The sequence below is a fragment of the Siniperca chuatsi genome, linkage group LG22 (assembly GCF_020085105.1).
Source record: "Siniperca chuatsi isolate FFG_IHB_CAS linkage group LG22, ASM2008510v1, whole genome shotgun sequence".
Classification (NCBI taxonomy): Eukaryota; Metazoa; Chordata; class Actinopteri; order Centrarchiformes; family Sinipercidae; genus Siniperca; species Siniperca chuatsi.
Window position 1 is genome coordinate 9,188,128 of NC_058063.1, and position 14,518 is coordinate 9,202,645.

A 14,518-nucleotide genomic window follows, 5' to 3' on the forward strand; every position below is an offset into this window, starting at 1 on the left:
GTTGGCTACTTAAACTGCAAGTCATCCATGAAAAATGAGTAACTAAAGGGCCTGTTAACACAAAATGATAACTGCATGATGTTGATCCCGAAAGACCCTGCTTTAAAGGAATAGTTTAGACATTTCTTAGGTAGAGTTGGATGAGAAGTTCAAGTCGCTTAGCATACATATTGGAAACAGCTAGCATGGCTCTGTCCGAAGGTAACAAAATCTGCCTACCAGCATCTCTACACTTATTAATCCGTACAAAAAACGTGTACAAACAGCAATTTGTGATTTTATGTGGAATTAAATGCAGGACGCTTTCTTGGCAAGTCATACTTCGCTGGATGTTAGCTAAGCTAAGCTAAGCTAAGCTAACCAGCTGCGGACTGTAGCCTTATACTGGACATACTGTGTATGAGAGTGTTATCTGTCTTCTCATCTAACTCTATGCAAGGAAGTGAATAAGCATATTTCCCAAAATGTCAACCTATTCCTTCAAGTGAACATAAAAACTATGATGCGACACAAATCTGTTCTATTCATAAGGCTGAACTAACTCTTTAACCTTTGATATAATTGTTTAAATGTGTTATGTTTTTAATGGACAACAGCATATATTGTACAGCATATTCACATATTGATCATGTTAAATGTTTAGTGGTTCAATAACAGATGAACAATTAATATAAAAGGATATAACTCATTTTTATGAAATGACAACACATGATTATATTACTGCACAGACAAAAGGATTAAATAATCCTACTAAATCTATAGAGGGCACTCCTGGCATCAGGGTCAACAGGTCTTCACTGTGCCATTAATCCATGCGTTTAATCAGTATCTGCGAAAAGACATCTACAATACTGGACCATCGAATGGCCATCTTGTACTGCTATATTATAAATCTTAAACATATGGCTATTATCAAAGAATATCTTGACTCAGGCACATTCCAGAACACCTGAGGACCCCAAACATCCAGAGCGCCCCATCACGTCACAGATTAAAAACGACAAAAGGGAAGAAGGAGAATGATCAAAGAGACAAGAAAAGACGAGGGGAGTAAAAAAAACAACTAAAAACAAAACACTGGAGTGGAGCCCACTGAGACATTCACTTCCACAAAATAGAACCACGTTGAGACTGAGCTCACGTACAAAGACACTACAGAGGTACTTGGGGTGCTAACGACTTGTTTAGTCTGCTTGGAGCATGCAGCAATTAAAGGTTCACTGGAGGTTATGAGGGGTGGAGGTCACAATACGATTTAGAGTGGACTTAAATAACAACAAGATCAAATTCAACTGAATAATGGAATTAGAAAGATTAACAGCTGGTTTATTAAAATACCACTGAAAAGAATAAAATCAGGGTGATTTGATGCAATGGCATCACATTTGACAACTCAACACTATTTTATTCAATTCAATGGGACATGGGCTTGATCGAGTTTTATTTCAGCACATTTTTAACGACTCTTTAAAAAAAAAAAGTTACTTCCACCTTTCATAAAGGCTGGGGGTCTTAATGGTAATAAAAACTATGATTGGAAAGAAGATGACCCGTTACTAGAACGAGGAGGGGCATAATTTTTACAATTTTACAAATTGGGGTGTGTGGAGAGGGGCATGATGGGTAGCGTAGTTGTGTTGCTGCATAGCACAGGTCAGACACAGGTTATTAGCAGCTCACAGGAAAGAACACGACACAGCAGGGCCACAGAGGATCCACATGGAGAGAGAAGCAGAGAAGTGTCTCGACACTACAATGGACTGTCCTCTATGGGGCTAAAGAGGAAGTACTGGACAATTCCAACGTAAATAGCAGCTGGCAAACTACTATTTAGCTCGCAGTTGAGGTTGTTCTTGCGCCAAAGGCGATGTAAATAAAAATGATTTTAGGGAGAATCCAATTTGGAGAATCCAATTTTAGGTTTGTCTCTACCAATTCAGATTCAACTCTAAAGAAAACTGTAGTATTATTATATTAATACAACAGCAACAACAATGCACAACTGCTTCAATTGTTTCAAAGGGGAAATACCATTATAAGCTTTCATAGCAAGACTTCACTGTATTGTGTGAGAGCAGAACAGGGGGTCCACTATCTCGTAAAGTAAGAGATACAGTAAAATTAGCATGTTGAGTGATTTAAATGAAATACTTTGTGTAAGGGACTCCCTTCCTCTGGCAAACTTTATAAAGCTTTAGATAAGAGAACAAGTGTAACCTACTACACGATGGAATACTCTCTGTGACTTTATTAACATATTTTACACAAAGCTGCTGATTCCCTCTGTGTCTAGACAACATTTTTGATGTTGTGTCTACTGTAGGAGTATACAACCTTAATGTCCTGTAGAATAAAGACAAGATCTACCAAGCACAGTATGACTTCAAGATACTGTAGCCTGACCGATGATGGATTTTTGAGGCCAATACCGATATTGTTATTTGTGAATTAAAAAAATCTGATAAATATATATATGCCAGTGCTGTCTGGTGGACAAACTTTGTAAAGGTGCAACAGTTTCTAAATACCTCAAGCATATTTGGGCATTTCTGTAACATAATATTGTAACATAATATTTTGTTACTTATCGGCCGACATATACGCTGATACAAACATTTACATTAAGCTAATATCAGCCAATACATGGGTAAGGCCAATTTGGCGATCTAGCTCTACAGGATAAATTATGTTGGTCCAGCCGGTGCCTCTGGTATCTGGTAAAAGCGCAGTACAGCTGCCAGATGACCTGATGATGGCCATATATTTACACCTCCCACGTTATGTGTGCAATCTCTATCCTGAACCTGGATAGTATGATAATTTTCCATGAAAGATGCAGAAACGGTGATATTTAAACTTCTGAATGAAAAAGAATAGCTAAATTTGTATTATAGCACGTTGTCTAGAAGTCTAATATATAGGTGTATAATTTTTCTAGGAAAATACATTCTTGAAAGCTAATATTCATTTTGTCTGTGTTGGCCTGCAGACTTCCATGAAAAATTACATGTAGTAATTGTTTTGCACTCACGCAAAATCACAGTATGATCTCTGCGATTTTTAAATCTGTGCTATGAAATCCATTCCCCTTTAAAACATGTGTGACCACAGGATTTCCTAATCACTTATTTCTTTTTCTCTATTAATACTATGCCACATTTTGTTAGCCCAAACACCCAACACACTCTTTTCAAGCACCAGCGAGATGGATGAAAACCCAGCGGAGCCCCTAGTCTATTGCCATGAAAAGCAACAGAAGAGGGCAGCCAGACCCATTTACCTTCGTCAGCCTCAATAGCTTCAATAGTAGCTGAAGAGAAGAAGAGGGGGGTTGCAAAACGAATGAGAGAAGTGAGCAGAGGAGTTCATTTTGTCCCAGGAACAAGTCAATGAGCAGCAAAGACAGCCAATGCCGACAACAAAGGTTAACGTCATCTCCACATTTTTATGACAAAGGACACATGAATGTTAGCAAAGAGGGGAAAGGAGGAGGAAGAGGAGAGGGATGAGCCTTAGCTTTTTGATGAGTTCCAGATCTGTAAAGGGAAGGTGACACATGTTTGTGGCAGCTAACGACCTCATGGAAAGGAACGCAACTTTGAGGTACTTTGACCAGACAAAGGTCTGACAATTAGTGTAGTGAGAGAAAAAAATGAATACTGCAGGGACAAACATTGATAGCAAATATAACGCGATAAAGCTGGAAATATATTAGTTCTTTACTGTTACGCAAATAAGAGCATAGATGGAGAAAGGAGAGTCGAAAGAAGACGAATGGAAAACAGGGATAAGGTTGAAGTGCATGTGTGATTGTGGGTTTTATGGCTGTGGCTTAATTGCTGATGTGAAATCGAAGCGCTGTAGACACATGGAGCAGTGTTACTGTTGTGTTGTGAGCAACATGAAGCAGCATCTGGAACTGCAGGATTAGCATCTTTTGATATGAAATATCAAAAGTGCTGGCTTACTTTTGTGAAGTGTGAGGGGGGGGGAAAAAAACCTTTGGTATTTTAACCACTTACCTTTTTTTTTTTTTTTTTACAGTCATCCTTGAGATCATAAATTAACATACAGTACAACTGTGTAAATCAGCTTTACACAAAGACAGGGATGAGGCAGAAGGTGACGGCAAAGTGACAGCTACTACAGAACTAAATACTACAGAATATACTGTCATGAGGATGAGAAAAAGGCACAAGAGCAACAAACTTTAAACAGAATGGCTGATGGAGTCAACATTACAGTAGAAGCACACTGGCGTCTGCCTAAAGGAGTTGAGCAATGTGATTCTACCAATGTTGCAACAGGAATCTCTGAACATCACTCTACCTTCACTGGGGTTCTCTTTAGTGTCAGCTGCTTCCAAATGGCTTAAAAACAAATACTATTCAATTTCCATATTCATATATGTTATGGACCACCATTGTTCTGCAGGTCATCAGCAGAAACTCTACAATTCTAGTGGTTTCAAACCCCTTATGGAACTCCAAAAATGCAGTTAATGTTGGGCAAAAAGCTTGATAGATGGTATTTGTGTCTACTACTCATTTTCATTGGTTATGCTATGCTCCATTCTATGAATTTAGAGTTAGTGTTTAGAGGTGTAGCTTTTTTGTTTGATTACTTAATGCACCCCTGAATGTAACAAGAATGTAGAAGTACGCCTGTCTTTTCAGCAAAAATCAGTGGGGCTGAAATAGGGAGGAGCATCCCATCCTCCCTAATTGAGATACTTGAGTTGCCAACTTTGTCCAGCTGTTATTTCGTACCAATTTGGTCCCTTCTTCTCCCACAGGAAGTCACAAATCTCAAAACGCAATCTCAATCAGGCCCAGTTCAGAATCTGTTACATGATGATTTGTGAATTTCATATGTTAAAGCTCAAACTGAGTGCTATTGTCCTTTAAAGTGAAACTATGTCACTTTTGTATTGAAAAACACATTCTTAATTTTAGAAATGAAAAGTTGAATTCATAAGCAATAAAACACACTTGAATTCAATTCCATAAATGTAGGGGTTTTGCTGCTTAGCCTTACTTGGTCTGGTATGACCAGAAGCTTCTAGTGGCTAATGTTAGCAAACTTTAGGTAGATATCGCTGCGTAACAGACTCTACATACTCTCATTTTAGCTTTTACCATTATCCTGTAATTGTCACTTGTGGCCACAGTGGTTGCTCTTCAGCAAATGTTACATACGGTTAAAGTAAAGAGGTACCTATTCTTATAAAGATAAGACATTTTGCTTTTTAATGTGAAAACTATTGCTTTACGAATGTGCTAGCTGATGTGTGAGAACCTGTGAAAGGAGAGGGAAGTTGTTTGGATTGCTGCTTTATTTTGTGAATGAAAAGACAGACAGCAACTGTCCCCCTTTCATTCACAGTTGGTTGTGTCAATTCCAATTCATCCTTTGAATCACAGAGTGTCCCGTCTCTATCCTGACGGAGCACTGCTGAGATCCACAACTAGCACTCAAATGGACAATAAAGTGACCATTTCTGTCAGGAGTCCAAGTTAATTTAAAGTGTTTGTAAAGGCCTTTCCAGAAAGCCTTTACTTCCTCGCTGCAGCAGCTTGTCAAACTCATTTAGGGAGTGTTTGGAATTCAACATAAGAGGGTGAACTGAACTCTAAACTTGTCTCACAAAAACGAAAAGAAAAATATAACACAACAGAATACTTGCACAACCGATTATACCTGCAGTTTCTAGGGAGAGAGGAGAAAGAAAAAGATAAAAGGTAATATTTGAGATAAAACCAGTGGAATACAGAAAGAGACGGGGACGGGAAGACAGGGTATTAATGCGAGACATCAGGAGGGAGACACATTAGAGAAGACAAAGGGACAAAGAAAATCTGCTGAATGTATCTGGCATTTTTAGGGAAGGGGGACTGTCTGTAGGAAATATAACTTGATATTTATCATTTATCCAGGAAAAATTACACTGAACTACATTCAAGTTGAAAGAAAGCTACATAGAGCAGCTGTTATTGCTTAGTAGTATGTAACTAAACATGCAATATAGAAAGGATACTGACTGAAGATGCCAGAAACATTTAACTACTCTTACAGTATTACTTTGAGGCAGCAATTTGAAATTCCAGAACCATCACTGAGGGAAAAGAGAAGGAGTCTGTATATACAGTATTCCCTAAACACTGAGCTAGCACTTTATTCAGGGTATTGCTGTGTAAGGGGAATTTATGTGTGTGTGAGAATCCGTTCTGGGGGCCAAAGCTGGGGGTCTCGGGGTACGTGGTGACAGTCTTACCATTCTGCAGCTTTTCTTTGCCACCGGACAGCACTCCGCTTGGTAGCATGCCTGTTGGGGTCAGTCCCTTCAGCGTCAGCACGCTCTCACTCTCCTCTCTGAAATATCAACACAGTTATGTACACATTGTTTAAAAGGTATTACTTCCTTGAAGATCATTCTATTGTAAAACAATCAAATATATGCTTTGAACAATCAAATACCTACAAAATAACTAAAGCATAAATTGCTGATTTCTATAAAATAATGTCTGACATAATTTAAGCTTATAGAACACACTCAGTTACATTATATAATATTGAAGCAGCAAAAAAAAATGTTTTGGCCAATTGGAGGCAGTGGAACAAGCTGAAACATTGATATGTTATATTTTATCACCGTATAAAGTTGATATAGAAAACTTGTTAGCAAACAATTGCTTATTTACACATCCAGCAGACATGTTTCAATCACTAGCATACTCTCCTTTTATCTCTGTTTTGGTCTCCACCAACACCTGTGGGAAATATCTGGCCCCATAGCAGCTAAATGCTCCACTATGTTCACAATCTAGTTGCTAACTTTGTCTATCGGTCTTTTGGTGCTGGGCAGGTTGTGTACAGTGAGTTTATCAGGGCTTTTTTATTTATTTATTTATTTTTTACAGAAAACAGTTGCCTGCTGAGTTGATGAGAGCAGTGAGACTGAACCAAAACAGTAAAGTTTGTAAAGCAGGATGTAAAACCAAAACAATTAGCTGAAAGACGCTAAAACGATCCACAGAGCTGAGGGGAACTGCAGAGTTGGGTGATAATTCTCTGTGGATTCGTCGCTACAAATGACACCGCTCACATTACACACAATCATTTGACCTATTGTTCATATAAAAATATTGACTACTGCAGCTTTAAATATTCCATTTAATCTCTTGTAATGAAAGAAACAGGACAATGGTAGAACACAGAGGACACAAGGGACTTTTTTCATGTTTGCATACCTGAGCACAGAAAATACCCTGGCCATCTTGCCAATGGCACGGATCTTGTTGCGGATGACCTCCTTACGGGCAGAAGCTGTGGCACCTGGAAGGGTCAGAGGTCAGACACAGTCATACAAATTATCACTCATGTGTACTAAACCATGTCCTGTGGATGTGTAATCTAGACTGCATTGTCTGTGTCCTGTGTGTTTGTTTCAGTGTCTAAATGCCTTTATTTTTTAAGGATGTGCTAAGACAGAGCGAGTCTTTTGGACTATTAGTTTTATCCAGAAGTGCATCAGACCAACACAATGCAAACACAATGTGGTTATTGAAGCCCGAAGTTCAGATCATACAACATAGTTTGAATCCATCCACATCACAACAACTGAGCGATTCTCAGCATTCAGTGCATTCATGCCACCTGTCTGCATTGTACCACTAGTAGTCTTCAACTGAAGTCCCTTTAACTCCTACATACTATTTTCCCCAGGTAGTACTTAAATGTTTAAAACCTTGTTACATCATCTGTAAATGGCCTGGTCCTTGTCCAAACATGTCTTTTCAGCATGTTTCAATGAGCGCACTCTACATGAATTTTCCTGGGCTGTGTTTTGGTTGCGGGGTCTCAAACAGGATTTTTCCTGGACTGGAAAACAAAACTTTGTTTAAAGAGACCCTTTTGCAGAATAACAGTTTCAAGGCCCCCAGGGGCCAGCTTGGAAAATACATGAGTATGAAGGATGGAAATGAAGCTGATGTGTGGTGAAAAGCTGGGTAAAGGAAAGAGCTGACAGTCTGATGTCTAGTTTAAGACTCTTCCTCTCATCCTTGGTTGAATACACCATTATTACCTTAAAATATATTTCTCCACAGGGTCGATCCCCTGTAGTAGCACTGCTTATTTTAATGTGTGCAGCAAATACATTAATTTAGCTAATGAGAGTGACCTTGCTGGAAATAGTTTTTTGTCCATGTATCAGATTGGGCCTTAGCTGAAGCACGGTAACCTTAACTGTAACATAAGTGACACACCTTTGTGGAAAACAATTAAAATTAGATCAATAGTAGTAGTGTTAGAAGGTGCTTAAAACAGTGACGTTAGCTGGGCAGAGAGCAAGCACTGGACATAAAGTCTATCTACCTCTGCACACACCATTATGGCTAATGTTTGTACCTTTTTTGGGGGGATATATTAGCTGTCCTTCTCATGAAACACCCCCAGAAGAGAAGACAAGAGAAAGGACAGAAAGATCAGTGGATGGCTGTAGAATGAAAGAGGAGGCGGCAGAGAGGGGACAGACGGCGAAATAAGAGGCAAAAAAGCACAACAAGTGTAAAGAAAAGCGATGCCTTGAACACAAAACTCTGGAAAACATAGAAAAGAGAAATTAGATGAGGTAAACCAAGGTAGTGACAACATCACAGCATGATGGAGAGAGAATGCAAAAGAGATATGTGAAAAAGTAGTGAGATTTGAAATATCAACATAATGGCAATTGGAAACCATGGAAACAATAGCAGATAAAGAGCAGGGCAACAAAAGGATTATAAGGATTATCAGAGATTATAAGGGCACAGAAAATATAATGAGTGAGAAAGACAAAGGAAAGAACAATCCAAATGTCAGCATAGTGAAAATTAAGAAAATATGAGTGAAAATGGCTGCAAAACTGAAAAAGAAATGAGCTTTAGAGGAAAGAGAAAAGTGAAAGTGAGGGCAAAGAAATGTGAAAATAAACAAAGTGATCGACTAAAAATACTGAGTGAATGGTTCAGTGGAAAATGATGAGATGTTAAAGGACGGCTAATTATTTGAGGGACTGTATAGTGTAACAGTTTTGCAACAGTCCAAATCAATCTAAATTGTTAATAAAACTAAACTTATGTATTCTACTGCCACTCCTAAGGACCCAGATGTTACTACAATGATAGAACATTAATTTAAAATGATGGCGTGTGGAGTTCAAGTACAACTTCTTATAACATTTGACAGTAATTTCTGCAAATTTAAAATTGACTGGAAAAACCTGAAATCCAAATAAGCAAATACAAAATAAAACACTAAAACAATTAGTGATTTCAGTAATACATACATAGTATGAATTCATAACACATTATATAAATTCAGAAGACATTATTCAAATCAATTTTGCTAGTGGTGCAACTCTTTCACAATACATATCTGGACCCTAATGTACTTTTTCATATACTACCTATTTATATTCCCAGATTGTTCATCAGCCAATCATCTGAAAGTTCGAACAACTGAAAGAAAGGGTAGCATTAATGTGTTTTAAAAAGTTTCAAATATAGTTGAAATCTGCTGTTATCCAGACACTCCACCCCTGGGTGCTGTTTACAGGTCAAACTGAGTGCAACAGTAAACACAAGCGAGAGAGAGGAGGAGGGGGAAGGACTGGGGAGATCATTTCCTGTTCTGCAGTAAGGGGTGGGGCAGGCTGAGGGGAAACTGGTCATCTCATTGTAGATAAGCTGTAACCCAGGAGAAAAAGATGACTCGAACTTGCCACTATTATATGACGACAAAACCTATGAATACTGTATGACTAACTGTGCTGTTTGAACCCAAGGGGACGTGCACTACAGAGCCATCTAGTAGAACAAAACACCTTCAACAATTGTACTTACGGCATTTCAACACTTTTAAAGCTTTACATTTTGACGTTTTTAGACTTTTTCAGACTTTAAGGTTTCGCTGATATCCTGGGTATCTGAAGGAAGTATTTTCAAGCTGCTGAAGGCAATACAACAATGATTCATTGATTCGGATGTGTCATGTGTCAACAGTTTCTGGATTGTCTCTCTGTTGGGGACTACGTTGAAGAACGTCCTAAAAATTATATATATTTAAACTCAATGTTCGGAAAATAGGGCAGAGCAAAAACACAAGGAATGTGTATGTGCGTGTGTATGAGATTTTGAATGAGTCTGTGTCTGGTACTCCTACTAGCAGAGGACTCCCTCTAGTGGAGCTAAGGCAAACTGTAGTAAGAACCGTTGTGGTTGCCGTCTGTCTGCTGTGCTTACCGTCCAGCTCCTCGTCGGTCGTCAGCTCATCATTAGAGCAGATGCTCAGTACATTCACTAGCATCTCAGTCACTGTAAAGAAATAAGAAAAACATATACTTTACAACATGGCACTTATTTTTTTACATACCACTTCTTCATATCTGTGCATGCAGTCAACCTGATAGGCGTGTCTGGGGAAGGTGTCCAACAAGTCATGTGGCGCTAGTTAGACAGACAAACATTCACTCGAGTGACCCCTCCACACACAGCCAGTGAGCAGCGTCCATCAGTGACCTTGCAACATTGCTAGGAACGGCCCTGTGTGGAGGGGTCACACCCAAAACAGGCTTCTTGGACTGAGTGCATCAGTCACAGTTATGCGTGATTAATTGACACAGATGTGTCACCGATATGACAGTGGGGAACACTAAACTCAACAAAACCAATCTTCAAGGCAGTACGAGAATGCAAACCTCTGCTCATGTTTAGTCATTTTTAAACTTTCACTGACTTGCTGATTTACAGTACATAGACCTTTTCAACTAGCATGTCTAACTGATTTAGTAACTTTGCATGTGGGCACATTTCTTGCTTATAAATGTGTGTACATGTGTAGTAAGTATTGAATTTATGAGTGTTTGTGCTACATTTCTTGAGGCTGGGCCATTTTCATTACTGACTCAGGAAACTGAATGTTCATTACAACTCATTGGTGCAAACAACATTTGGTAAAAACTGCTTGTACTCAATGTTCTCATTTCATGTGTATTACATCAAAAGCATACTGAGAATGTATGCATGTACGCGTGCTCACCCTTCTCCCCGACGAAGGGCAGGGACCAGGTGAAAACGTCCATGAAGTTGGGCAGCCAGTAAGGGTGAGGTGAGCAGTTGAACTGTCGGATGTTCATCACGTTGTTCTCATACTTCAGCACTGCCGCTGGGGAGGGTAAGAAAATACGAGGTAAGGTGGTTGTTAAAAATATGTCCAAATGTGTAAGGTTAGATATATGAAATTCTGCTTTCTCTTCTTATTGTAACGTGTGTATATAACAATAAATGTCGAAAATTATGACATCTCTGTTTATTTCTTATAAAGTCTTGGATAGTACACAGCAGTCTGAAATCAGGATTTGAGTCCATACTTTAACAGACCAAGAAAAAGCATCAGATCTGATTAAGGCTCAGGTCCATTACCAGCATTCATCCTGTTCCCAACCACCACTTAAAAATACTGTGTGGACTCAGCAGCTGGCACATACGAAGGTACATATCCCTTTGTCAGTCCAACATGTTATTTGCCCGAGGAGTTACCCACAAAGTACTCAGCCTATAGTACAGCGAAACAAGGATGGTTGTCTGAGAATATCACCATCTGAGGAGCTAACAGGATACACATTAAACGAAAATATCCAAAGAATTGTGAGAAGAATTGTTGGAAATAAAATCCTCCACAAAATTGAAAGATATTCTTCACTTGTAAATAAATGCATTGTTATTAAACTGGCATTTTGTTTCTTTAGCTGGCTTGGCATTTCTTCTTCTGCATAAAGTATTAAATAGAACAAAAGTTCCTGGGTGTTTTTGTTGTTTGCCCTTCCGGGTTAATGATTCATTAGCTACAGGTGCTGTGAAGACTTATGACTAAACAAAAATCGTCAATTGTTCCAATTGGCTAAAAAACAATCGAGAAAAGTGTAAAGTGGCCAAAACACTGTTATTAACACCAAGACTGAACTGCAGCCTGGATGTAACTCAAGATTTTGTCAGATGCTGTCAGTCAACCTCTGGGTGATGACAGTGAATAAAAGGATCCAGTATAAAACTACCTACACAAAGACACATTTTAAGGTGATATATCAACATCAGCATTTATCAATCTCTCACTCTGACAGAAGGACTGTCTGTCTGAATATATATGCAGAACAGCAAACTGAGATGTGTAAGCTGATGCTTGAAAACTGCACAAACATCAAAATGACGGTACCCAGGGTTTTTTGAGGGAGGGGGGGACTTTTCCCCTCGCTGGAACATTTCCTCTGTGTACTGATTACTGCCCCCAGTTGGTGAAACATGTCTGTCATCACAGAAACACATGGCTCAGCATTTGGGCTCCATGAGGCTGAGCACTTTTCATTAATTAACAGAAAACCATACATTTCTGGTGAGGATGGAAGGAGAGAGTAGCCAGAGACAGGACGCTAAGGTAATGATAGAGAATGCTCATAATAGCAATGAACTCTGTATGGTGATCATTTTTCTTTGTTACAGCAAAGAGTTTCCCTTTGGGGATCAATAAAGTATTGCTAAATATGCTAAATGCTAAAATACATAAAAATACATGCGCTGCATAATTTCAAGAATTTATGTGAATAAGTTTGCTTTAAGGAAACTGTTCGACATTTTGGGAAATGCATTTATTTGCTTTTTAGTTAGATGAGAATATCTATATCACTCTCATGTCAGCACAGTAAATATGAAGCTACAGCCAGCAGCTGGTTAGCTTAGCATATACTGTAGACTGGAAACAGGGGCAAACAGCTAGCTAGCATTTAGTTCCTGGAATCTCCTCTGGTTTCCTGGCCACCTCACGATGACAACAAAACTCCAGGAAACCCATGAAATAGTCTGGCAGATAACCCCCTGTAAAACCACAACTTGTCATTATATAATAATTTAATAAACAAGATAAAACATGTTAATTTATGAACTTTAGAGGTATGCCAGGCTAGCGTTCAGTTTCCAGTTTTTTTTTCTTCTACAAACTAAAATGAATACCATCAGAATAGTTTAAAAGATGCTATACTCACATAAAACGTCTACACAGAGTCTTTTAAATTATTCAACCAATTATATTATGTAACAGTGGAGACTCCAGTGGGTGTGGCTAGGTTGGTGTTCACAGTAAGGGTGTAGCAGATGGCAAATGGCAAATGGCCCTCTTTATGTACTTTGGGCCATGTCGGCATAAAGTATTAAAACATGGTATATGGTACATGGTACAGTACATAAAGAAATACTATGTGGAACCAGTTTCAACCCTCAGGATGTATATATAGTATTTCTCTTTGTGCTGTAATCAGTACATCAGTTTATTTTACAGAATGTCTTCTCATAATCACATGGTCTCTGTGTAACGCTGACATAGAAACCACCTCCCAAACACTGACCAGCATGCCCCATGTGACCTCACCCATGATTAAGGCACAGTGTGAATGTGGGTGCTGAGAAAAACATGAGAGCCACCAATCATAAATATATCCTTGCTGTATATAGAGGACCCAGCCTCTCTTATACATTAGGCCAGTCTGGTGGCCCAGATCTGGGGAAAGCGGACACCATGGGTGGGTCACCATGGGGGACTTTCCTGCCTCTGCCTTTCTCGGGTCGGGAATAGCAAGTCATCAAACCTGGCATCCCAAGCAGCTATAACCTCAGTTGCAACTCAGATCGGGTCAGAAAACATCCTGCTAGGCTGGGGTTTGCCTCTGTGTGCGTGTGTGTATGTGGAATCAATGAGGCATGGTAATGCATATAGTGCAGTAACTATGCAATCAAAGTGGTCCCTTAAGTATTGCAAAGCATTACATTCCACTGCTGTTACCTCTTTATCCCAGGCTGCACAAATGAACACACACACATCCTCCAACACAAACAGAAAAATCTCCTGCAGGGGAACATCCATATACTGTATAATTAGTGTTTATTATCAATATCAGCAAAACTACCTAGTCCAATAAGAAAAGCATTGTATTACTCTGACGCACTCCACTAAGACTGGCTGTGGGTGTTTATGCGTGTGCGTCGGCGTGCATGAAAGCAGTCGCACGCGTGGGCAGACGTTGCATAAACATCACATACTGCATAAACATGGTCGAGGCACTTGATTGAATGCAGCCATGGAAGCCCAGAGGGAAAAAGGCAGAGTGGGGATAAGGTCAGCTCCCCTGCCGTCGCTCCTTCAAATCGAATTCCCTTTAAAGGAACAGAGGCACCCGACAACCTCCCCCGTGCAAAACAAAACATGTTCTTCGAGCTCTGGGTACGAGCAGGTCAAGGCCACTTTATTTTTTGGGGGTATTTCATTAAACATGCAGATAAGGGTGACAGTAGCAGCACTTTGCTTCCCTATTATCAGAACACGCATAAGTACAAATGCACAATTATATGCAAAGTTATTTCTCATACAGAAGGAGGGCACTGCTCTTGTGGTGACCAGCTGTGAGTTCTGTTTAACTCCACTGCTAAATTTA

At 39.3% G+C, this 14,518-nt stretch overlaps 1 protein-coding gene across 7 annotated transcripts in view; it reads right to left on the bottom strand.

Moving 5' to 3' along the window:
* Positions 1-14,518, bottom strand: part of LOC122869868 (serine/threonine-protein phosphatase 2B catalytic subunit alpha isoform) — a 70,101-nt gene that overhangs the window by 1,959 nt on the left and 53,624 nt on the right. Inside the window, exons 9-15 of one of the 7 annotated variants that reach the window (XM_044183220.1) lie at positions 11,080-11,205; positions 10,284-10,355; positions 8,410-8,436; positions 7,251-7,335; positions 6,275-6,372; positions 5,701-5,709; positions 3,281-3,310 (exon numbers count right to left, since the gene is read on the bottom strand). In XM_044183220.1, coding sequence (XP_044039155.1) covers positions 3,281-3,310; positions 5,701-5,709; positions 6,275-6,372; positions 7,251-7,335; positions 8,410-8,436; positions 10,284-10,355; positions 11,080-11,205 — 447 coding nt within the window. The remainder of the gene's footprint in view (positions 1-3,280; positions 3,311-5,700; positions 5,710-6,274; positions 6,373-7,250; positions 7,336-8,409; positions 8,437-10,283; positions 10,356-11,079; positions 11,206-14,518) is intronic. The other 6 variants (XM_044183221.1, XM_044183223.1, XM_044183222.1 and 3 more) reach the window with 6 other exon arrangements.